Source organism: Periplaneta americana, chromosome 17 (assembly GCF_040183065.1).
Source record: "Periplaneta americana isolate PAMFEO1 chromosome 17, P.americana_PAMFEO1_priV1, whole genome shotgun sequence".
Classification (NCBI taxonomy): domain Eukaryota; kingdom Metazoa; phylum Arthropoda; class Insecta; order Blattodea; family Blattidae; genus Periplaneta; species Periplaneta americana.
In genome coordinates this window covers 84,602,678-84,630,507 of record NC_091133.1, presented here as the reverse complement: position 1 = coordinate 84,630,507, position 27,830 = coordinate 84,602,678, and the positions used below count along the sequence as shown (strand labels likewise).

The window sequence follows — 27,830 nt, the reverse complement described above, 5'->3', positions numbered from 1 at the left end:
TTGAGATGGGCAGGGCATGTAGCACGTATGGGCGAATCCAGAAATGCATATAGAGTGTTAGTTGGGAGACCGGAGGAAAAAAGACCTTTAGGGAGGCCGAGACGTAGATGGGAGGATAATATTAAAATGGATTTGAGGGAGATGGGGTATGATGATAGAGACTGGATTAATCTTGCACAGGATAGGGACCGCTGGCGGGCTTATGTGAGGGCGGCAATGAACCTTCGGGTTCCTTAAAAGCCATTTGTAAGTAAGTAAGTATGGACGAGATAATTAAAAAAGTGAAAATAGAAAAAAGGATGTTTCCTGGGTAACAAGAAAATAAAAAAAATATATATATGTTACCCAGGTGATACTATCTTGTTTACTGAGATCTAAGATGACCTGCACAAAATAAAAAAAAATAATATGCTCATATCTCACAGAAAAGCAGAGAAATGACAATATCACTTTTTCCTATACGTTGCAAGTTAGTAGTAGATGATAACATTATAGAGAAAGTATAAAAATTTAAATATTTGGTCATATCATAAGTAATTACTAATTATGCAAGTAGTAAGCAGAAACAAGTGAAACTAGACGTCTGTTGGAAACAAGTGAAATGTAAGTTTTGCGGAAAACAGCAAACACAGCTTTAAGGGAAATTAGAAGTGACAAAATAAGAGCAGACTAACAAATAGATCAAATATCCAATTGTACAGAAACAAAAGAAAAGAATGGAATGAACGTATAAGCCGGCTAATTTTCCCCAGGCAAATGGAAAGTTGCGTCATGACTAAAGAAGTCCTGATCTTTTTTTTAATAGGCCTATGCTTCAGAATCTCATTTGCAAGTTTTTGTCTCTGAGATTTGCCGGCTGCCTTTATTTCTTGAAAATTTTGTATCTTATAGGAGTGATTATGTCGCATAATTTCCTCATCGACAGACTACAATCATCAATGTTATTCACATCATTGACGAAAATATTTGTGTTTAATTTCCCAATTAAATAGCAGAAAAAAATCCCCTACACCTTTGGTATTCCTTCCACAGACGATCGAAAACAGGGAAGTTCGAGAGGACCATCCCACATAATAATAGCCCTCATCACATATAACAGATTGATCAGCCTAAAGTAATTTCAAGACAACTTTTTATCAATTTCACTATTTAGCCATCTAGCGACTGCAAAAGAAGTCGCGTTATAAGCCTCATGGAATTGCATGGAGTAATAGCATGCAAATGTACTTCCATCTAGCGGTTGTTACCAAAAAATTCATTTTCGACAGTGGAGATCCTACTGGTTGTTCTCTTTTATATATTGCATTTTCATAACATGGGGTTGGCCAATCTGATATATATATATATATATATATATATATATATATATATATATATATATATATATACCCGTGTATAGCCTATAAGAATAATAGCCTACCATTGTTTTCAATATGAAAATTTATAAATTAAATTATGAGAAACGATGCTAACGCCTTGTCAAAAGAAACGTTTGCAGAGAGAGGATAACAATTCCGAAAACATTATTGCGAAAGCTTGCTGTTGAGTAGAGCTTAAAAACCCAGTTTACCCAAATAAATTTATACTGCTCACATTTTAATGCTGTTTATTTTAATAGTAAATGCAGTTTAAAACTGCAGAGTTCTTAAGGGGATGCAGAATTACCTATCCTGACAGTTTTTAATTGGTAATTTTATGACGTTTTGTCAACTGCTATGGTTATCTAGCGTCTGAGTGAGATGAAGGTGATAATGCTAGCGAGATGAGTCCAGGGTCCAGGGCCGAAAGTTACTCAGTATTGCCCTTAATGGGTTGAGAGAAAAAATAGGAAAAAACGTGAACCAGATAACTTGTCCCAAACAGGATTTGAACCAGAGCCCGCTCGTTTCACGCTCAGATGTGCTAACAGTTACTCCACAGCGGTGGACCTGACAATGTTAAATTATATCTTACACAAGGAACATTGTCTAGATTTTTTAGAGCTCATTAGGCTACACATGACTTTATGCTGAAACGGTATTTTTTCTTTAATTTATTTCGTTATTGAGAAATATTTTTTCCCATTCGTGTATTTTTCAACGATTTTCAGTCTCCAAAATTTAACAAATTTCAAAAACATTGTTACAGTGCATGTAAAACATCTAAATAAAGAATTTCTGAAAGTTTCAGCTATTTTAAATAGAATCAGAGAAAAGGTTTATTTTGTAAGTGAAAATTAAACTTAACGGAAAATGAGTGTTAAGAAAAGAACTTATATTATTAGGGGTGTGATTGTTGTGTATTAATGATACACGCGAAATGTGTTAAAAAATTAATTTTATGCTTGGAAAATGCATACTTCTTAATGAAAGTGAAGTGAAACACATTCGCGAATTTTTGCGAAATTGATAGCAAGCAACGAAATTAATTCATAATCACGATATTTTCAATAACAAAAAAAAAAAAAACAGGTTTTATGGAGAATTCGTAAGAAAAATGACTTTCCTCCAAATAAAACGTGAAAATTTTCTTCGTTATAAAATATACATTAACATTTTTATAATCCCTCAGCTTTACATACGTGTGACATCTGGCTTAAGGATCCAGAGACTATTTCTTGGGAGCGGAGCAAGCAGACAAGGGTTATTTCTCTTTCCCTAAACAACTGCCTTCATCAGATCAAGAATGCAGTTCCGTCACCTCCTCAGAGTCGAATGAAATTTAATTATGAATTTAGTTACTAATGCAAACAATTCTCTGTTAGTTTCAAAGGGATTGTTTCAATAATAATTTTAAAAAATGTTTTATTTTATCTTTTAAGTTTCTTTGGGGTATTAAATATGCGCGAAATATCCACCGAAATTAAAACATTTTAATCACCGATATCAGGGTAAAATAATCATCATAAAATCACACCTCTATATAGGCCTATTATACAGTGCTCTCATTTTACAAGGAAATTAGATTACAGCGGAACCCCGGCATACACTTTCCTGCGTGTCGGGCTTGCACCGGCGCGGAGCGTGTTCCGTTACTACCGGCAAATCAAGACATTTAGCAACAAGAGAACGCTGCGGGTAGAGAGAGCCGCTAGTCGGCCGGCGGCAGGATGATGCGAAGTTTCCTCGTAAAATGAAAACACTCTACATATTCTACGCCACCTCCTCATAAAAACGAAAAATTAACATGGATATTATTTTAGTAAAATCATATGTGGTATGCTATTTGAAAGAGAAAAAATTAAAGAATAAATTGAATAAATAAAAAAAGTATGTGATTATCCGTCCAAAATAAGTCAGTTTTTTTTGGGGGGGGGGAGAAGGAATTAAAGTTAAAATTAAAACTTGTATAAGTTACCCCTTCCCACAAAATCGAAAATTTAAAATGGATACAATTTTAGTACAGCCATATGTGGCATTCCTTTTAGAGAAGGAAACCCAAATAATACGTACATTGGAAGAAAAAATAAATAAATGTCACCCAAAACACAGTTTCATTCCCCCTTAAATTGATATCAGTGACTTGTCCGCAGTGCTCTGTGGTGGTAGCGTGTGATCCCCGTTGTTGGGGCCGCTAGTAATAAAACCTAAACCCTTATTAAGCATTTAGCAGATGATTGATCTCGAATGTCTCTAACTTTACAGGCACAGAGTTCGCCGCGAAGAGTAGCGGTCCCGGTGCTCGTGAAGGACGGTAAACCGTGCTCAGGAACCGGCGACGGTTCAGTCGGAGGCGGCGGCAGGTCCGGGCTGGGCAGCGGGCAGTCTCCTCAGACGGCGGGCGCTGGAACCACGCATTGTTCCCACAGTCCCGCGAGTTCCGGTCTCACCCACCAGCAGCAGCAACAACAGCAACAGCAGCAGCACCAGCAGCATCAACAACAGCAGCAACAGCAACAATCGGCGTGCAGCAGTACGGCTAGTTTGCTCAGCAACATGGCGTACCAGCGCCAGAACCTCGCAGCCATGGGGATGCAGCACCAGCACCAACAAACCGCTAACATGTGCTCCTCCTACCTCCCGCTACAGGGCCGAGCCTGGTAATGAAGTGTGGACACTACGAACTTCTGTCTGGAGGCCGAGACGGCAATTAATACATCCCCATGGGCACTCCGCGATAATGATATCGATCTATCGAGTTATAGCTAGTCGACTGCTAAGAATATCGAAGCGTCTTTTAACGGCACAGCTGCAACGATTGGCAGCCAAGCAACTGGGCATACTCTGACATTGATATCGATAATCGAACTCCAACTAGTCGACTGTGGCAAGAAAATGGAAGTGTCTGTTAACGATACAGCTGCAACAATCGGCGGCGAAACAATCGAGTTCAAACTGGCACCGATGTTGATTCCTCGAAGTTCAGTTAGTCGATAGCGGCAAGAAAATCGAAGTGTCTGTTAACGATATCGCTGCAACAATTTACCACAAAGTAATCGAGCTCACAATGACGCTGATATCGAACCATCAAACTCCAGTTGGTTGAATGTGGCATGAAAATCTAAGTATAAACGGCACTGTTGACATAATCGACAGTGAAATAACGAAAAAAAATACCAGTATCGATCCATCGATTACCATCGAGACGACTGTGGCAATAAAATCGAGGAGCCTCCTTGAAAAAACGCTGCTAGGATCGGAGGAGAAAATTGAGTCCACTGGACATCAATGTTAATCCATCGAAATCCATCTAATTGGCTGTGTCTTTAACGATACCGCTACAGTGATCGGAGGCGAAACAATGTTGTAAGTTACATTTTGGCAAGGATATCGATTCATCAAAATCCAGGTGTCGACTGAAGTGAGGGAATCAAAGTGATCGTTAAATAATGCCACCATCACTATCGGCAGTGAAGCTAAGGACATGCAATGACACCCGTATTGATCGGCGTATTCCATCTAGAAGAATGTTGTAAGAAAATTAAATCGTCTGTTAATTACACAGCTGTAACGATCGGCAGTGAAGTGATGAGCACATTGTGATACCGATATCTATCGATCTATCGAACTCCAACTACAAGACTGTCAAGAAAATCGATCATCTGTTAACGACACAGTTGCAACGATCGGCAGCGAAGTAACAGTGCATACTGTGGTACCGATATTGATCCATCGAACTCCAACTAGTCGACTGTGGAAACATAGTGATGTATGATATTGATAAATCGAGTACTCTCAATTAAAGTGATTCGTGCTATCGAATGTCTACGAGTTGTGTTATGATATCCAGTTGTAAAAGGTGAGACCTATGTTATCTTTTGTACCAGCTGGGAAAGAATGACTACGTCCCTTTAAGCGGGCTAAGTAAAGGAATTTGCAACCATCAATGTATCTAATATTTCAGTTGACATATCGACTGATTTTTCTGTGGCAATTATGCAGATTCTTTCATCTCTATAGGCTACGACCTAAGACCCGTGAAGGAAATGGATAGAAAAGTTAAGAATTATGTAGATAATATAATTGCGGTTAACTATTGTGATAATACGATATAATCGATTCTCACCTTAAAATTTAACTATCGATTTGTATCGAGTCAAATATTGATAGCTTATATGCGGTCTTGCCTGGAATTCTAACCAGCAACAGTCTAAGAGCAATATAAATAATTCAGAGGAGAGATTTGAATTCTGTGTGATAAGGGTTGTGGTGAGAATACATATATGCGATGTCTGTGAGACTGATAGAATCTTATATCGATTCTCAGATCGTTAAGTCTCTCGATACTTTTGTAAATATTGATATATTCATGTCAATTCGAAATTAATGCCATTATACGCTAAGGATTGTACAGTTTGTGAACATCTCAAACCACATACCCATACTGCGTTCCATAATGTCTGACAGGCGACATAAACATTGCCGGCAAAGGTAGCGAGAAATATAATTTATCGTCGTTGTTCCTGCAATAACTCCTATGTGACATATTTATCGATTTTCAAATTTTTGCTCTATTAAATAACTTAAATAGTGATACAGCAAATAATAAAATCCCCTATATGTAATTACATTTCTTTGTTTCGAAAATGTAAGAATTCACAGTCTCCTATGTACGGCTGCCAGAGGATGAATAAATGTGTTTTTTCCTCCTACTGAAAAATGGTATATTTTGCACATAGGAGTTATTATAGGAACAACGACGTTATATTCAATCAATGGCAGAGGTCACATCTCACGCTTATCTTGAAGTTGGGCGATCTGAAGCGTTCTACCTCTTCCCAACTTCAAGATAGAATCACTGGTTGAATAGCAATTATCCTTCTCACTTCCTCTGCCGGCAATGTTTACGTCGCTTGTCAGAAATTATGGAACGCAGTTTAAACAGAATTGTTTCATAAATATCGTGGTCAACTTCTCTTGTGTTAAATAGGTCCTAAATAAGTTCTCTCATGCTAAAGAGAGACGAAAAACATTGGAACGCAATAAGGAGTTTGTATATTATGAAATACACGAGTAGACTGTTAAAGACCAATAATTATTTTTTTGTTTGGACAGGTTAGAAAATGATGTTAAATTAAGGGGAGGTGTCAATGAGAGTGCAATACCTTGCTAAAAATTTCGTAACTGGCTTATTTGTGCCATAGCGTTGTGAAATTTGGATATGGTGCTTAGGCTTACAATACAATGTGAAGCATGTATGACAATAAAATTTCGATTGAAATTGAACCGGTATTTAGGCAAGGGTGGTTTAAAGAATTTTGGTATAATTTTACATAAATCAATGAAGATTACAAAATGAAATTTTGTACACTATTACTTTCATTATATGATCGAGTAATTTCTTGCAAGGATTTTTTCTATGATATTTGTGTTAGCTTATATAATTTGTCGAAAACAGTTTTCCAAAATTTATTTTTCTCTGCAACAATACAATTTTTGCCAATTGAAAAATATACCAGCTATGACGATTTGCCTGACACTAAAATAAAGCATATTATTCAAATTTGTTGTAAGCGAATTGAACATTTTCAGCAAATTTAATAGGTAAATTTCTGAGTTATGGGTACAGTCTTTTATAAAAAAATTTAACTTTCGGAAATAAAGAATAAAATTTAGGATTATAAAATACAATTTCTGCAACATAATCTTTAAACATCAAAGAATAAATTTGAAATAAAATAAAATAGTAGAATATTTTCACACTTTCGGAAAATCAAACGTAAATTTAGGATTATAAATATGAGTGACATGGCATCATGACATTTAAAAATTAGTTTGAGGTAAGTCCATTTCTTGACACAATTTCGAAATAAAATTAAGTCCATTTCTTGACACAATTTCGAAATAAAATTTTGGTAACCTAATCTTTAAAGAGCGGAGGATAAAATAAAAATAACAAATCGAATTTTTTACAATTTTCATTGATTTCTGCCCACAAGCTACTGTGTTTCGGGACTAAACTCTTTTTGTCAGATACAATCCATGCTATACTTTAAAATTAATCAATAGGCTTATTGAAAACATTTATAATCTCACAGAGCGATCAACAGAACAAAACTTCGCTAGACCACTGCACGAAATTTCATCTAACGACGGATGCGTCAGCACAAGGACCTTACTGCCACATTGTTGTCTTTGATCAATATTATGCGCTAAGTGAACAAAGAAAACTTATGAAGTAAAAGTTACTTCAGTTGTGTTGGTAAGCCACGTCGATAGAAACAAGATACGTAGATGAAAGAGTAATGGAACGGAGAAAAATTCTCTCCGGCGCCGGGATTTGAACCCGGGTTTTCAGCTCTACGTGCTGACGCTTTATACACTAAGCCACACCGGATTCTACCCCGGCGTCGGAAGAATCGTCTCAGATTAAGCTCCAACTCTTGGGTTCCCTCTGGTGGCCGCCCTCTGCACTACGTCATAGATATCTATGAACCTAGGACCGAAGTCCACACATGTGCTGAGGTGCACTCGTAATGAGTGACTAGTTGGCCGGGATCCGACGGAATAAGCGCCGTCTTAAATCACGAAGTGATTTACGCATATCATATATATTATTATAATGTACCGAAGTACATATGATATTTCCATGCAGATATTCTGCGTCATCATACGATGAAAGAGTAATGGAACGGATAAAGCTTAATGGATAAAGCGTCAGCACGTAGAGCTGAAAACCCGGGTTCAAATCCCGGCGCCGGAGAGAATTTTTCTCCGTTCCATTACTCTTTCATCGTATGATGACGCAGAATATCTGCATGGAAATATAATATGTACTTCGGTACATTATAATAATATATAAGATACGTAAAGGTACAGCAAAGTTGTCTACATATACAGTATGTAGGCCTACGAGTATTTGAAAAACCTAATTCGAAACATAATAGGTCCTATCACATTGTTGGCTACGAAAGCATTTTCTGAAAATCATAACCTAATTTTAAATTACGTAGGCTGCTTAAGTGAGGAAAAATATCAATTCCTTATCATGAGATTACTTTTAAAAATTGCGCTTATTAAAAAGACAATTGTGTTCGTTAACGTGACACAATACACCTCCCGTTTGTAGATATAAAATCTTAAGGGAAGTTTGCCGCATTATGTTTAAGCCATGTTAAGCCTACAGCGAAATTTAGATTTCAACTAATGTATGGCTTACGTTTTCTACTAACTTGCAGGAAGTATTCCTATGACAGAGCTACATACGTAATCTATTGTGTACTAAATACAATGATGCCTAAAAGATCTATTCAGAAAATAAAACACGTTTTTAGTACACGAATAGGCCCTTTAAATTGTAAAATGTTTCACTTAATTAATTTTAAATGCGTTGTTTTCTTAAAATTTATTTGTAATTGTAGAAGAAAATTAAATACACATCAAAATATTAATAATTTTAATGTGAAGGTAATAAAAAACTTTCACTATGACCAAATTATAGTTAATTGAATTCGTCCGACATATTAAAATGTCACCCACGACGCAACTGAATTCTTTTCGCATACTACAACGGTATCAATATCTGACATAAATACATGGCATGAACTCACCAAGAGACAATCCTTTCCCCCTGCAATCTATTGCGACTGACGTCCAGAGCACCACTACTGATTGTGAGCTGTCCCTTCTGCGGACCAAAACGTAAAGATCTGCTTGCCGGCGACTGCTTGTATGTTCTATATCTATAGAGCAGCGGTGACCAAAACGGGTGTCGTGATTACATCGTGTAATCACAGACATTCAAACAAGTACGAGGAGTTTCCTGTACATTGCTGTGTGTTTTATTCACGTACTGAAGGCAAGCAGTGGCGATATATCATGTCGCTCTACAAACTCTGTCTCTACAAGCAGTAAGGGGTGGTTTTGTAAAGAATGAGGAGAACATTTTTGTTGTTCTGTCGGACAAAATGTAGGCTAATATCTTTACTTTGCTCAACGGTTCAATTAGAAATATTAATTGCCACGCTGGATAATATAAGTTATTATTATTATTATTATTATTATTATTATTATTATTATTATTATTATTATTATTATTATTTATCAGCAAGTGTTACCATAACTTTTCTATACGTGCCTGAATATATAGGCCTACATCTTCCCTTGAAGTATAATAGTGCATCATGCAATGAGCCTATAATGATAGTAATTAAGACGCAAGTATGGATGTTTATGAAACGAGCGCAAGACAGTTTCATAATATTCATACGAGCGTCTTAATTACCATTATAGGCAAGTTTCATACGACTTTTTATGCTCGACCATATTTCTAACTTGAAATTATTCAGATGTATACATTTTATTTGTATCTGACAAGATCGGAAGTGACCTTGTTCTAGGTCGTGAATTATGAGATGTGCGCAGACGCGAAAGTATTGATTTTTTCCGAGGAACAATAATGTCATTGACCTTGATGTAATCCCGTTAAACTTGATATAGGCTAACCTTGAATATTGAATTCGACATTGAAAAACGAGATGACAAATTGAATTTATTTGAATATTATTTACAATTAACGCTAATTATTATAGTAACAGAACACAACCTTCTGCGACAGTATTGGATTTCCAGCCTCCGTGACTTTTCGCTAATTCTCTTTCGATTGCATATCCGAGAATAATCGATACTTGCGGTTTTATAACGGTGCAAAGCTGACTTCTCATTGGCTGAAAACCTGTAAGCTGAGTTGTCATTGGCTGAACACCTGTACTTTAATGAGTAGGTGTACTTTAATGACATGGAATAAAGGACTGCTACCAGGTGTATAATTACTACATTTCGGCATGGTCGAGCATAAAATAATTACTAGACTACGCTATATCTCCATTTTAATTCTTTTAATCTTTTGATGACTATTATCAGTTATTTACTAGTTATTGATTTAATAATAATAATAATAATAATAATAATAATAATAATAATAATAATATAGGGAAACTGATTGAATATTACGTGCTAGCGTAGTAATGAAACGAGCTATTAAACTCCAAGAACTGAAATCAGCCTTCAATCATCGTCATGAAGAGAAAGATGACATAAATAAAATGTAAGGAAGCCAGCTATCCAGTGACGAACGGAATAGCTCGTTCTGTTAAGCCTTCCAACGGAGGAGAGATTTTTAAAAGCGTAATGATCAAGGTGGCTGAAATAATTTGTCCAATGAAAGTTGTTAATTAATTCTGAAAAACTGCGCTTTCTAGACTAAATATCCAGAAGAGAATTCAGGAGATTTCTGATTGTGTTCATGAGGAATATATATATATATATATATATATATATATATATATATATAATGACAGTAGTGACATTACTGATACAGCATAGCTTCCAATTTTTATTAGCGGGTTGATGAAGAACTCAATGTTAGTGCACGAACCACCACTGGTTGTAGTTTTCATGTCAAGTACCTCTCCCTCGTCCCTTTACTTCATAGACTCTCTCGCGTGTAATCATTGCCTTTCGAGTTTTGGTCACCGCTGCTATAGAGAGCACCGTGCTAGCTCCGTCTGCATAAACGGCAGGGAACTGCTCTAATATAAACAAGAACAGAATATACAATAGTTAAATGGGACCACATATTTTTGTTGAGGACACTCTGAGATTTTTTATTGGAAAGCCTATTGCAAAGCGATGATATCATACCACTGTGGTATTATAGGAGCTATGGTGAAATAAGAACGGTAAGGCAAACCGAAGTACAGCCGCTTTGTCTAACACAGATCTCACAAAATTTTCTCCGTGTAGATTCCAAAGCTCTCGTAGTGAAAAGTTTTCAACTAACTTCGTAACAAAGTTGAAACATGAAATTACTGGTATGTGTGTAGGCCTATTTTATAGTCTCTTTTCCGAGGGACACCATTGGCTTGCACAAATTTCATGAAATACATTTTTTATAGCTCAGCTACTATAAAAACTAAATGAACAAAATTTTTCATGCTTAATATACACTCATTACATACACTAATCAGAATATTAAAATAGTTTATAATTATTATGGATTTATTAATTTGTCCTACAGAATAATCTCTGTAATGTTGACAATATTTGAGGAGAAAAATTCGCTCCGGCGCCGGGGATCGAACCCGGGTCCTTGGTTCTACGTACCAAGCGCTCTGACCACTAAGCTACGCCGAATTCAATCCTCAGTACCTGATCGAATCTTCCTCCTTCAGTGTTTCCCTTTGTGGCCTGACTCCAAGTTAGGCATATATGTTGACGTGTATGTCTAGTGTCAACTGCCATTATACTAGGAGCGCACTCAGCTGAGTGACTTATTTGGCCGGTGCGCCCCTAGTATAATGGCAGTTGACACTAGACATATATGTCAACATATATGCCTAACTTGGAGTCAGGCCACAAAGGGAAACACTGAAGGAGGAAGATTCGATCCGGTGCTGTGGATTGAATTCGGCGTAGCTCAGTAGTCAGAGCGCTTGGTACGTAGAACCAAGGACCCGGGTTCGATCCCCGGCGCCGGAGAGAATTTTTCTCCTCAAATATAGTTAATAATTACCTGTAAAAATAATGTTAAATTTGCATAATTCTTTTACAACCGTAAAGCATTTACATAATAAAATATACAATTAATTAAATATCTGCACGACTCTTTTACAGAAATATTCTATAGACCTACATAAATAACATAGCCTAGGATATTTTACCTATTCCTTCAGAAAATATTTTTTTTCTTAAACAAAAATTTCAGAAAATGTAATATTGTAAGTAAAGGTTAAGAAAAAATATATATTTATAGAAGGAATAGATCAAATATCTTGGATTATGTTGTTGATGCAGGTCTATAAAACATTCTAGTAAATGAACCATGCAGATATTTAATTATTTGTATATTTTATTATATAAATACTTTACGGTTGTAAAAAATATACAAATTTGATATTATTTTTACAGGTAACTATTAGCTATTTTAATATTCTGAATAATGTTTTATAAAGTGTAATGTATGTGTATTAAACATGAAAAGTTTTATTCATTTAGCTTATATAGTAGCCGATATAAAAAAAATGAATTTCACTAAATTTTTGCGGGCCAATGATGTACCTCCTCTCCTAAGAAGAGGCCCAACGCCTTTCGGGTCCACACCTGTGGAGTAACGGTCAGCGTGTCTGGCTGCGAAACCAGGTGGCCCGGGTTCGAATCCCGGTGGGGGCAAGTTACCTGGTTGAGGTTTTTTCCGGAGTTTTCCCTCAACCCAATATGAGCAAATGCTGGGTAACTTTCGGTGTTGGACCCCGGACTCATTTCACCGGCATTATCACCTTCATTTCATTCAGGCGCTAAATAACCTAGATGTTGATATAGCGTCGTAAAATAACCCAATAAAATAAAAAATAAAAAAACCGCCTTTCGGACCCCACAATACGACATGTCTTGGTCCAGAGCGCTAGGTTAGAATAACCTCAACAAAATTAAAGACAGTAAGAGGTACAAAAGGATACAAAATATACGCCAATTACTCTCAACATAATCGAAATAATGAGTTTTTTTTTTGCCACCAGTTATAAATTGTCTCAGTGATTCAAAGACGTATAAGAAGTTAGAACCGAAAGAATAGTCAGAGATTAAAACTTAAGGACCGTATTCAGAGACATTTTAGCGCGGGCTTCAGGTGGAGATCAGCGTTTTTCGTATTCATAAACGAGTGTTAGCGATATGATATGATTTGAATTCTGTACTAGTAACCAGTGGATAGCCGGGGCTAGCTTAGTACGCTCGTAGCGCGTGTTGCGAAAGGTCTATGAATAGCACCCTTAATTTAATTCAAGACGAGATGAATATCACAATTCTATTTAATTTACCTATGAAGAGCATTTCTGCAATTTTCACCTAATAAATCTACTAATATGACAAAGAGTATAAAAATTTGCACTCAACACAAATATTTTGTACTAACTATTCACGTAGGCCTAATCTTTTAAACAATAACATAGACTATTCCATAATATAGGCTATACTCAGACTACAAAGCCAGTGATGAAATTAAATTTGACACCAGCAGAAACCAGCGAGTGATAAAATTAAATTTGATACCAGCAGAAAAGAATGAAAATAATGCGGAAATAATTTTATTAATATTACACTGACGAAGGATTTGTGCTGTTACAATAAATCACGGAAGATAAAGTCTACTAATACGAAATGTCATTATACTAATATCTATATACTGGTGCTCAACACTTCTGCGTAGATGTGCAATTCCTGTACATTGCAGTAGATTAACATTAGACTCACATAATGGGTAGAAAGTATAAAAATTTCTCTATCATTTGAAGTGAGTTTCATTTTTATTAAACAGTTTCATAAATCTTATTTTAAAGGAAATACGACATATTATTTTACTATTATGTGAGAGAATATATATTTAAATATGTTTCATATTTTCAGACTTGATTGCGACTTTCGGGGATTTCATTACTTTTTCTAAAGTTTAATATTGATTTCTTGAATTTTAATCACTTTTGAATATTTGAAAAATATATTTTAATATAAGCATCTATTTATAATTATTATGCTATCTTTTGTATAATTCTGTGCAGCATTTCGAGTAAGTGATGCAGAAACACTGAGTCAGTTGAATTTTTTTAATTTTTAAATTTATTATAGCAACTTTCTTGAACCGAAATAATTGAAGGGTAAGAAGCAAAGGGGTACAAGTGGCATTTCTAAAAATTGAGTTAAGTGCATCTAGGATAAGTTAAAGCATAAAAAATTTAGTGGCGAAGGGATATAGTCTATAACGACATCACACATTACAATTTAAAATCAAAACTTCACGGAATTTACGAAAACTTAAACATTGTAAATCAGATTTTTGCAAAAGTATCTGAAGTGCACTTATACCCCTTTACTTCTGACCTCCTCAATTAAGCTATGTTAAGGTTTCTTACATAGTGAAAGACGGTGATCGTCAAAAACTAACGGCTGGTGTTGGGGGGGGGGGGGAGAAAATGAAAGAAAATAAATTTTCACTAAAAATGTCGTGCTTATTTTCATAGTTTAGACATAGGCCTAATATATGATACAGGAGTAATCAATATTAACGAGTGACTTTATTTAACTGCAATCTGTGCAGAAGTGTCGAGTACATAACATTGACATGAAAAATAAACAACTGGGTTTCAGAAGTTGAAATTAATGAAACTGTGATGAATAAAGGAATATTTATTTGAATGCCAGCTACTTTAGTAACGAATGAATATCACATCTAGTACGAAGGATCAGAAAACAATGCTCTGATCTATTCGCACGTCTAATGTAAAAATTATTTGTAATCTGTCAGTAGCCTAATATTTTCGCAAATTGTGAGTCTTCTTCAAAAATCACTTACCATAAACTGATAAATATATCAATTATGTTAATGGTTAAGTATACTTACTTCTTCCTACGAGGATTCTTTCCAAAGTCGCTTCGTTAGTAAGTTTAATTTGTAATTTTTCTCTTGGTTTCAATAGCATTGGAAATTCCAGCAATATATGCACTAGTTTTTCGACCTCTTTCTTACATAAGTATTCTGAATTTTAAGCTATATTTTAATGGTTAATTGAAGGGTTCACAGCCAGAGTGGACCAAGTTGGTCTGGAATAGTTCTGAGATATTGAGTCTTAAAGTTCCTGGCTCACGCTTAGCAACCTTCATCTTCCATAGGAAATGCTGCCCTCTATGGAGTAACAAATGAGTTATGGATTTTATCTGTTGTGGCAATGAATAAAGCTAAGTTTTCTTCATCCGAAATTGTATTAATCCACAAACTGACCACTGGTGGACTTGGTCCACTCTGGTTGTGAGCCCCTCAATTTACATTCAATTAAGTAGTTGTTATATTAATTTAAAAATAAACAGTCTAGTACACATGCAGTTAAATTTGGCAGACTATAACTTAAGAATTTATAGAATTCTCTAAAAAAAAAGTAATCAGTTACTTTGTACTTAAAAGTAAAAATATTAAATTAATTTTGACATAAATTTACTATTAAACATTTTTTTAATTTACTTTAATTTTCTATAGATGAGCACAATTTGATCACAGTAACTTCATAATTAATTTTTGTTAAATTTCTTGAACATTTAATAGCATTGCTAAATGGTGTTAAATTTAGTCAATTATTACTACAGTATTTCAAACATTATAGGAGAGACTCGGCTAATTCCGCAATATTAAGAAGTAAATTTATCATATTTTTATCAAAAGGTTTATTGAAAAATATTATCAAGGTATGTAGACATGGACCAAATCTTTCACTACCAAATGAGATAAAGAGACATATTAAAATGCAAATATATTTAGTTGTCCATACATTACAGTTGAAAAAGAACAACTCGGGTAATTCCGCAACAGTGCGGATAAATCAGCAGTAGGACTTGACTAATTCCGCAGTAGTAACCTAATCAATTATGAAATACATTATGAAAGTAACATAAAAGGAACAATTTATATGTAACAACGCTCACTTTCTTCACAGCTGTGTAGCAAAACACGAAAAACAGCCAACTTTCGATGTTTCACTGTATTGCCAACAGAGGTGTCGACCAATATCCTTGATTTTTTTTCTATAGTACTGCAGAGGATATACCTCCTGTTGACAGCCTCTCAAAACTTACGTTCACGCTATTGTAAAACCGCAGTAAAATCATATGTGCACTACTGCGGAATTACCCCTACTGCGGAATTAGCAGAGTTTCCCCTACAATTCTATAGAAATATAAACATAGATTTATTGTTAGGGCCTGGATATATATGAAAAATAAATACTGAAATACTCGTATGTTAGCAAGTAATGCATAAATTTGATTCAAATATGCACTACAAATATCTAAAAATATTTAATGTAATACTGTTAACATTATAACTATGAATCTAGTTATGATGTTCCCCCTGCAGATTGCAATGAACTCCATTTATAATTTTCCCGGATTAAACCTCTAAGTTTGTCGTTGAAGAGTATTCTGTACATTGAAACTCTTCCGTTACGTCATAAGACGTTACTAGCACCAATAAGTTACAAAAATGTTAATATTTGTGTCAAATTTATGAAAAATACCAAGTACTGCATTGAAATGAACTCGATTTTTCTAGCTAACATAAGCAAAATAATTGTTCTTACAAAACCTGTGTTTTAAATGGTGCAAACATCAATAAAATCTTTTTCCTGGTACCAGTATAAATAAAAGGATATGAATATAAAAGTAGAATAAATTTTCATTTCGATATGCTTGCGTGTACACCAGCGATTTTCAGTGTTTCTCAACTGAGACATAATGAACAGAGTGCAATAATTTATTGTGAAGCTCACCGTACTTTTTAAGGAGAGGTTTTGTTATTAAAAATCAAGTTTTAATACGTGTTTAAATGTAAAATTGATAAATTTGTATCATTTCGTTATTTTAAAAAATATGGATCCGCATCCGCATTTTAAGTTATTAGAATCGTTTTACGACTGCCTATAATAAATACAATGATCATCAAATTTACATAATAACAGCATTATGTTGAATTTTTGACGACATTTTATCATGTAGCATGACTTTTACTAAAATGATATTTCTTTAATTCAACTGTAATATTGTTTTCATTCGCATCGATTTTTTAATGAAAAAAATATACGTCTTTATTTACACAGTAAATGGTTTTCTTATTCTTCGGTTCTTCCGAATTTAGGTGGTACATCCTCAGACCTTTCGTGACAAATCAATGTTTCGCGGCACACCGGTCGAAAATCGCTGATGTACAAATAAAAAAAACACAAATAAAATCTTTACACGAGTTGAACATTTTAATGATACTAATTATATGCACACGAATGATGTATACAACATTGTTTTTTCATATAAATCTGGGTTCTAGTTATACACCGTGTCCTGCTTAGAGGGATCGAGAAATAAATGCTTGCCATTTAAAATCAGATGAAGATATTGTTTTGATTTACATCTGAGAAGATGCAGAAACTGTCCAAGTATATGCACCAATGATTTAAAAACAGTTGCATGTTCATGCGCATGCGTACTAACGTTTATCGTGGAAATGAGCCTGGCACCGTTCAGTAGGACATTCCGTCATTGGACCATTCTCCTTCATCGAGGCGACAATCAAAGGGAATGTGTATCTGGACATGTACAGAACTTTTGTTGTTAGTCAACTCCCCCAGGATCGGTTTTTCAGCAACATGAGGCTCCACCCCATTGCTATGGAGCAGTGCGTGGCTTCTTGAATGCAAACTTTCACAATAGGTTGATCGGAAAAGGCGAACCCTCGCTTGGCCACCTAGGTCACCCGACTTGACGTCCATTGATCTTTTTCTGGAGCATTATGACGAATGTTGTGTACCAACTTGGTACAGTTGACACTTTGGAAAAACTGAGACAACGCATTATAAATGCAGCTGCGCTAATCACCCCACAAATGTTATGGAACACTTGGCAGAAGGTTGAGTACCTTTTGGATGTCTTCAGGGTAGCTCGAGGCACACATCGAGTTGCACTGGGCATTCTCCGAAACTCGGAGAGTTTTTACATCAAATTGTGCAAAAAGTTATGTTGCAAAACCGTTATTTATACTTTAAATTAGCACTTATTTCTCGATCCCTCTAAGCGGAACACGGTGTATTAATAATTTTCTTATGTGTGAAGAGCGGAAATTACAAATTAATTTTGACAAAAATACATCAACAACTGCAGTCAAAATATACGTGTTGTAATATTGATTTCTAATGAGTGACTGCTTTTATTTGACGAAGAGATTTGAGAGCTCGATGTCCCCAACTGGAGTAAATCAATATCATATGCTAAGGACATGTATGTGATGAACTTGAAAACGGTGGTGACTAATGCAATTGAATGTAAATGTGATGAAAGAACTGTGGATGAGACAAAAACCAAATTTTACAGTTTGTGTCGTTCTCCTTGTACTTTCGAGCAAGTGTTGTTGTACATATTATTATTATAATAGGCATCTTAGTAAGGGAATGATTGCGTATATATAATTAAAAAAAAGAATTCCATTTCATCGACTTCTTATAAATAAAAAAAAAAAGACATTTTAAAAGTGAATGCGGGGTATTTGTACAAATTTACGTAATTATTTAACATTTGTCATTTTTAAAGAAATGAATATTATAATTATCAACTGAATGTTCAGGTGATATTAAAAATATTTTAAAAGTTAACATTTAGAAGGGATGTGCTACGCCCTGCCAAATATTTCACCATTTGTTAATATATTCTGTGTTTCATTTTTGTCATTTGTAAAAGTGTAAATACATAATAGAAAAATGAAATGAACTCCTTAAGTTAATTTCTGTATCAGTTTGTTTTATGAGTATCAATTACCTCCTTTTCCTTCTGAAATCCTAATTTCCTTTTTTCTGCCTGTAGGCTAGTATCCGGCACAGTGTACAATCATTAAAGTAAGCTACTGTGGTTGAATATATTATATTTGCAACCTCACACGTTACTACTAAGCGACTACAATACAGGAAAATGTTGACAAATTACATGGCTAACTCCAAAGATTTGTACAGGGACGTCATTTTATTTTTACTAACATTTTTAATATTAACCTGGCTATACCTTTGCATTAATGGTTCAGAGCCGGAAACACCTTTTGCTAACCCCTTCCACGATTGAAGTTCGATGATTCTGGCGTAAAATACAAACATATCACTTTATTAAGTACAGGATAGAAGGAAAGTAGTTCATCCATTTACGTAAACTAGGAGATATAGTTGAACCTCTATTATCCGTGGTAATGAAGAGGGTTGACGGAACGGTTAATCGAAAAATCGGATAATCCGTACCATAAAATATGTTCGTAAATTAAGTTAATAGGCCTAACACTTGAATTTCCGTCATTTTCTCCGTGGTCTTGTGTTTAACACGCTTAGCAGTGAGTCAGAAGTTCATTAATTTAAGTTCGGTTGTCAACGACGTATTTTAAGGGGTAAGAAAACTCCTTGTAATGGCTGTCAGCAGAGAGATACAAATAGTAGAGGTCTCATGTTGTAGATTTACATACTGTATACACTTTACCTTCGATTTTTATTCAATTACTCACAGTTGTAACACCAGTATCATATTCTGATGCGAGATGACCCAGCTTCTTTTTCCCCAAACCATTTAATTATTTGCATTTTGTTCGATACTTAGCACAAAAAGTTTTCTTTTGACATTCATGGTACACATTTTATATAAAAATTGTAGAGTACGGCAACTCGAACAGTACACCAAGCTGTGTAAGTGTAAATGCTTGTAATAACACTCTCTAGAAAAAGCTATACTAATATAACGTACAATAGAATCTACTTCATATGTTTCTGTAGCAAAAAAAAAAGGAGAGAAAAAGACAGACGAATAATCCAACAATCGGTTAATAGGGTGACGGATAATCGGGGTTCTACTGTATCGTAATTTTGAATTTGATAATTTTCATTAGGTTTTTGTTTAATCAAAATACAGTACAGTATCAACAATAAGTGTTTTTACTCACGAACTGAGTAAAGTTATCCATGCGAATGTATTCATTATGCGGTGTATATTATACTGTCTACAGCACATTAGCGTACAATATAAGAGAATGAAGTTAAATTGAAAAATAATCATAATATGGATATTTAAACACATTTTTTAAAATGGTGGCCGTTCATTTAGATACAGGCTTCAGTTCTTTTGTGCATATTATCGGACTATAGACTAATTCCAATTACCAGTTTCGTCCTTCGTACTAGTAACTCATGTTGAAATAATTCTATACCTATTATACAGGGTGTTTAAAATACGGGACATAATTTCAGGTATGTATTTACCACATGTAGACAATCAAAATAGTTCATTACAACATGTGTCCGGAAATGCTTTATTTCCGAGTTATGGCCTTCACAACATTGAAATTCACCGCAACCATACCTCATGTTTTAGAAGACACTCCACTGATCAATCGTCAACACATTCACTTCTTGCATGATGGCGCTCCTGCACACTTCAGTCGTACGGCTCGCCGGTACTTGGATCCAAGGTTTCCTGATCGATGGATAGGTAGAGGTGGCCCAATTGCTTGGCCTCCACGCTCACCTGATCTGAATCCTCTCGATTTCTACTTGTGAGGCCATTTAAAATCATTAGTTTATTCGTCTCCGGTGCCTGATTTGGAATCCCTTCGGAATCGAATTGTGGCATGTTCTGAGGACATACGCAATACTCCTGGAGTTTGGGATCGTGTTCGCAGGTCAATGAGACATCGATGTGAGGTCTGTATTCAAGCAGGAGGTGGACATTTTGAATATCTTCTGTAATGACAACGACCTGCGGAAAGAAAAACGTTCCGGTGAATTTCAATGTTGTGAAGGCCATAACTCGGAAATGAAGCATTTCAGGACACATGTTGTAATGAACTATTTTGATTGTCTACATGTGGGAAATACATACCTGAAATTATGCCCCGTATTTTTGAAACACCCTGTATAAAAGAGTATCTTACGTACTGTAAATTCAATCGCACAAATAACATTACTCAGACATGCTATCCGTCCAAGTTGTTATGTCGAAGGATCGTAGAAAGGGGGAAATCACGTGACAGTTAATTATTTTATTTACGTTATTTTAAACAGTTGCGGGTGAGGGAACTCGGGATTCGAGTAGGCAAACGGACGACAGTACCTGTGCGAAAATATGATTCAATATTGAAAGCTCTTTCGTCACTGGAAAACGCGAACATATTTCTAGAACATACTATACTCACTAACTCAATACTGTTTGTGTTTACTACGACCTTAAGGCGACTTTGACTGTATACGCTTGGTTCTGTGAGGTGAACAGTTGGAAGTTCACTAGTAGAGGGGTGGGAGTGAAGTATATTGAAAAACTCAGGTACAATAAAAACTGAAGTAAAAATAAAATGATGTCCCGGTATTAGTGATAGGTCTACTGAATGATTCCAATTAAAAATTACAGTCAGTATGTTAGTGCAAGAAATTCACCACATATGACCGTACAATACTTCAAGGTGACACAAATAAACGTTATAGGCCTATTATAAAATTATCATTATTATTTATCATTATTAAAATTATGCAGGCCTTACTAATATTAGTAAATAATCATCATAGGAACTGAGACAAATATCTGTAATGTAGTTCGAAATTTAATATTGAACAATCAGGCGATTGAGCAAGTTAATACATTTAATATTTTAGGCTGCCACATACAGGGTGTTTCATAATTCCTTTTACAGACTTCTAGGAGTTGTAGAGGGGACTAAGTATATAAACTTTTGATTAGAAACCCATGTCCGGAAACGTATCGTTTCGATGTAAAATAAGTTTGAAGATCGATTCAATTTACAATCTCCCAATTCACGGCACGCAAACAAAATGGACTGAGGACGACTTCTACAGTCCCCTGATATCGTGTGTCTTCTGTTTACAATCAGTTCTAGGGAGTCGGCTTTATATCAGTGAAGATTTGCCACTGGCACTACGTCAGCAAATGTGGTTCCAACATGATGGCACACGCGCGCACTTTTCACTTTCCGTCCGCGAACATCTCCACCAAACATTCGGGGAAAGGTGGATAGGTCGAGGTGGTCCAAATCCTTTGGCCACCACGGTCGCCAGATTTAACTCCTCTCGACTTTCTCCTTTGGGACCACGGAAGAACCTTGTTTATGAGACTTCTGTAGAATCGGAGGAAGATCCCATTTTCTCTAGTGAAGTGAGAGATGTGAAATCGATTCGATCTTCAAACTTATTTTGCATCGAAACTATATATTTTCGGACGTGGGTTTCCAATTAAAACTTTATCTACTTAGTCCCCTCTACAACCTCTAGAACAGTGGTTGCCAAACACAACGAAATTGTGACGTAATAGAAATGCAACCCGCGCACCACTATCGCAGGGGAGGGGTGGAGTGGGTATCTCCTCAGGTGATGTAGTGAATATCAGTGCAGAGACGGACTGTAACCAAAAAACAAAAACAATATAATATTCTTCTGCTTAGTAACTACATACAATTTTTTCCGTGTTTACTCTTTATCCTCCTATTCATTATTTTGTATTATTTATAAAATAAAATATAACTTATTTTCTTATTTACCATAAAAAGAACGTATACTTTACATCAGCAGATATTTGAATTTAGAAAAACATACCAGGCTGGTCACGAAGTTGTAAATTACACTACAAACTTAAAAAAAAAAGTCGAAGTATTTTACTCCGATTAAGACATAGAAGCCGATACTTTTTACTGTTTATTTATTAATGAAATATTCAAATTACACTACATACGTCGAAAAAAAAAAGTCGAAGTATTTTACCCCGATTAAGGCATAGAAGCCGATATTTTGTATTTGTTTATTAATTAAATATTCAAAATACACTACACACGTCGAAAAAAACGTCGAAATATTTTACCCCTATTAAGGCATTGAAGCTGATATTTTTTATTTGTTTATTTATGAAATAGTCAAATTACACTACATATGTCGAAAAAAAAACGTCGAAGTATTTTACCCCGATTAAGACATAGAAGCCGATACTTTTTACTGTTCGTTTATTAATGAAATATTCAATTTACAGGTAAGGGCGTGGTAGTCTTTATAACAAGAAGAATAATGACAACGTACATTGTTCTCTTATACTTCATTTAAAATTTACAACAAATTGAGTATCTCATATTTTTGCCATCTGCACAAAAGAAATACTTTTCCTCCCATGCTCCTTAAAATTACGTTTTTACATAATATTTGTTTTCTGTTTTGGAAAAGACTTCGAAGCATATTATCCTACACACTTGTAACATTACATGTATACGTTCGCTGCTGATACCTGTCTTTACTTATATCGAAGTGAAGGCTGTAAACAGAGGGTGAGGGTATGATGCCATGGTTACGCTTGAGTGAAGGCAGGGGCATGTGTCGCGACACAACTTTTGGCGATCATTGCTCTAGAAGTCTGTAATAGGAATTATGAAACACTCTGTATATTACGGCGACGTTGATATAAACAATAAATCAGAAAGGTTTAACCGTAAGTATGGTACTGTTAAAATTATTTTAAAGGGTAAAGCAATAATGGATGCGCAAATAAAATTTTATAAAATAATAGCCATAAGAACATAGAAGTGAAAATTGGGGATTAACTTCGAAGAACAAGAGCAGACTACAGGCAGCAGAAAGGCGTTTTTTAAGATCGGTGATGAGCATAACAAGGAGCGATAAGATCCCGAATGAAGAAATCAGAAGTGAGCTACATGCCACCAATTTAAACGAGAGCATTGTTAAATATATGTAGAAATAGCTGGGTACAGCACATGGATGATAACATATTCCCCCGTCAAATACTAAATTACCATATTTACTCGAATGTAATGAGCAATTTTTTTTAGCTGAATTTAGTCTCCAAAATCAAGGCGCCCATTAGAATCGATGGCGCACTAGATTCGTATGCAATTCGAAAATTCTGCTTATCGTTCTGCGTGTGCTTCGGCTCTTTTCGGGCTCGTCGTTCCTCGAAGTTCCTCACTTCGAGCGCTTCCGTATTTTTGTAGGCATTGTTGTTAATACCGGTAAAAACTTAAAAGTGAGTTGTAGGACTACTTGATTAGAAGATGGAAGACAAGAAGCGAAGGGTATCGTACGAAGCAAACTTCAAATGAAAGATACTTTATGCTGAAAACCATGGAAACATGCAGGCTGAAAGAGAATTCGATGTAACAGAGAGCAACATTCGGATATGAAGCCAACACAGAATGACGATACTGTACTTGCTTCTAAAGCGAAGAGGAAGAAGTTCACCGGCCCATGAAAAGGAAGATATTCTGCGGTAGAGGTTTTGAAATTCATATAGGAAAGGAAGAAAAATGGGCTCTTTGTGACTAGTGACACAATTAGAATTACCGATAAAGCTAATGTGGTGGCTACCACGCCGTGGTATATCAAGACAAATGTAGATAGGTAGATGGGTAAAGTAAAATTAAATTTCGCACCTGCGCATTACATTCGCCAATAAATATTTTTTTTATTATTTCAAGCCTTTCAAAATTGAGATATGCATTAGATTCGATGGCGCATTACATTCGCCAATAAAATATATACATTTTTTTATTTCAAGCCTTTCAAAACTGAGATACGCATTAGATTCGATGGCGCATTAGATTCGAGTAAATACGGTGTATACGTTCAGGAAAACGGAGTTTAAGCCGTCCTAAGAAAAGGAGCCGTAACGAGTGATTGGACTTGATGCTCGAACGAAGAAGAAGGAGAAGTTCCGAATTTTGAATAAAAATGTAAATTTATATCTTCTCGGAGTGTCATTTACGATTTTATAGAACGAGAGAAGTATTTTGTTAGTGTGTCACAGCTTTCAATCTATCATTTAAAATTTCTTACAAAATTGCTACGAAAATTGTTAGAACCTCCAAAACCATCGTATTTCAAAGTATCCAGAGACTGAAAAAATTATAAATTTCCATTTCACTAATATAATACTCCTTGAATTACAGTGAAAATAATTCTCTCTGGATTAATACGACAATTTAAAAAATGTTCTTTTTTAAGGCCGTACAATAACGAAATATTTGCAGATATTATATCGTTGGACAGATCCTCTTCCTTCAGTTAAAAATCGCTTAGAGATTTAAAGAATTTCATTAAGTGATTATTGCTATCACTGAGTCTCGTAGTAAATAAATAAATAAATAGACTAGTAAGTCTATACAAAGGATAAATTAATTAAAATAATAAAAAATAAGTGAACATCTAAAAATTGAGAAATGCATACAAGACAGAACAGGTACAATTTTATAGATTCCGAAATATTTGGTTAGTAAGCCGGTCGAGGCTTAGTACCATTAATATTAGGAGCTCCAGATATAACTTTTCCACGAATAAATAATATAAGATTCTGATTATTAGGTGCAACAAAAATTTACTTTTATAAATTAATAATATAACCTTTACAGTAAAAATAAACTATAATTGAAAAAATTTAATCAATAACATATACAAAAATAATTAATTAATTTTAATATAAAAATAAAATAAAACAAAAAAATAATTTATATAATATTTCAGATTATACCGAATTGCACGATAAAATTATTCAGTGTAAATGAAATTCTTAACTTAAAGATTTAATCTGTTAAATTATCATCCCAGCCACACCTTCCGGTACAACCACTGTTATGTGCAACAGAGTATTGAGCGGAGATCCCTGTAAGGGACAATGGTAACAATGGTAATGAACTTCATATTGTTAGGTGTATTTGTCATACCAGTCATTGTTGCTCCAAATAAATAAATAAATAAATAAATAAATAAATAAATAAATAAATAAATAAATAAATAAATAAATAAATAAATAAATAAATAAATAAATAAATAAAAACAAAAGTGAACAGCGTGCAATAAATTCTTTTATTGACTGCAGAAGAGCGTACACCTGCTGAAATCCTTCGCAGAATAGTTGCTGTGTATGGAGAAATATGTTCCCGTTTTGTGTGCTATTGCGAATATTTTAAAGTTACGTAGAATGAATGAGTGAAGAATCTTATGCAAATAATACAATACAAGCCAAGAGAAGGGAGAGGTCTCTACTACAGCGAGATGTAAAATCTGCCATTGCAATTTGAAGATAAAATCTAATTACTTAATTGACCATTCAAAAACAAAATTAAAACTGTGGTTCAACCATTTACTTTATCACGCCAAATAAAACTTAAGTTTCCCTCCGCCGATAATAGCGACAAGTTGCAAAATGATAGCGTTTTAAGCACGAGAAGTGAAGATTGTCTACGAACCCGAAGGGGAAGTGGCAACACAGCGAGTGCTTAAAACGTTAGTTTCGCATATGTTTCATACAAGATTTTTTAGACAGTCGCTCGAGAATCCCTATTGTGAAAATACAGCGCTCTTAGGATGCATGTCTAAGAAAGAAGTTACCATGTAGTTAGTGACAGTTTAAGTCAGTATAATTAGAGTGAATTGCTAAGAAGGTTATCCTTTAAGCTATTTTTAAACATGTTTATTGTTTTACAGTCCCTAATAATTGTATTGAAACCCCTAATAATACTTTGTGTAATGAGAAAATAAACCTGTAAACCAGTGGCGGCTGATTGACTGAGGCAAGTGAGGCCAGGCCTCAGTTACTTGACTTAACTGAAATATATAATATATATAATATATTAGTTATTTGATTGAAGCATATATCCCTGTAGAAGTACAGGGACATCATTTTATTTTTACTAACATTTTTAATATTAACCTGTCTATACCTTTAGAGAACCGGAAACACCGCTTGCTCCCCCCTCCAAGACTGGAGTTCGATGATACTGGCGTAAAACACAAATCACTCTACTAGGTATAGGATGGAAGAAAAGTAGTTCATCCATTTACGTAAACTAGGAAATATCGCGATTTTGAGTTTGATAATTTTCATTAGGTTTTTCTTTAATCAAGGTACAGTACTGTATTAAGAATAAGTGTTTTTACTCACGAAGTGAGTTATCCAAGCGAACGTATTCATTATGCAGTGTATATTATACTGTCTACAGCACATTAGCGTACAATATAGAGAAAGAAGTTAAATTGAAAAATAATCATAATATGAATATTTAAACACAATTTTGAAAATGGTGGCCGTTCATTTCGATACAGGCTTCAGTTCTTTTGTGCATATTATCGCACTATAGACTATTGCATCTAATTCCAATTGCCAGTTTCGTCCTTCGTACTAGTAACTCATGTTGAAATAATTCTGTACCTACTCTACGTACTGTAAATTCAATCTTCACTTCTGCCCGACCCGAAAATATAAAATTACTCAGACATGCTATCTACTGTCCGTCCAAGTGGTTATGCCGCAGGATTGTAGAAAAGGAGGAAATCACGTGACAGTTAATTACTTAACGAGGCCCTTTTATTTAAGTTAAATTAAACAGCTGTATAATATTACGTAAACTTCCAATTCCTAAGAGAAATTAATGTTTTCAGAAAAGAGGTAAGACAGCCCAGCTATTACAGAGGTGCGAGCAGAAGCAGGTGGGGGAAATCGGGATGCGACGTAGGCAAACTGACAGTACCTGTGCGAAAATATGATTCAATATTGAAAGCCCTTTCGTCACTGGAAAACGCGAACATATTTCTGGAACGTACTATACTCAGTAACTCAGTACTGCTTACTATCTGCGGTCTTGGTTCTGTGTGGAGTTGGAACTTCCTTAGTAGAAGGGGTGGGAGTGAAGTACATTCAAAAACTCAGGTACAATAAAAATTGAAGTAAAAATAAAATAATGTCCCTGTATTTGAAAACTTTGTGATGTACTGTATATAGACCTCTTTTGCAATAAAATTTGTTCCTGAGGCCAAGATCGCTCGTGTCGGGTTTGGCTTCTGCATTTCGTATGTTTTCGCG

General features: G+C 35.0%; 1 protein-coding gene across 1 annotated transcript in view; it reads left to right on the top strand.

Moving 5' to 3' along the window:
* Nucleotides 1–4,155, top strand: part of LOC138693459 (homeobox protein Nkx-2.4-like) — a 242,540-nt gene extending 238,385 nt beyond the window's left edge. The window contains exon 5 of the mRNA XM_069817443.1: nt 3,624–4,155. Coding sequence (XP_069673544.1) covers nt 3,624–4,022 — 399 coding nt within the window. The 3' untranslated portion in view covers nt 4,023–4,155. The remainder of the gene's footprint in view (nt 1–3,623) is intronic.
* Nucleotides 4,156–27,830: the final 23,675 nt, after the last annotated feature.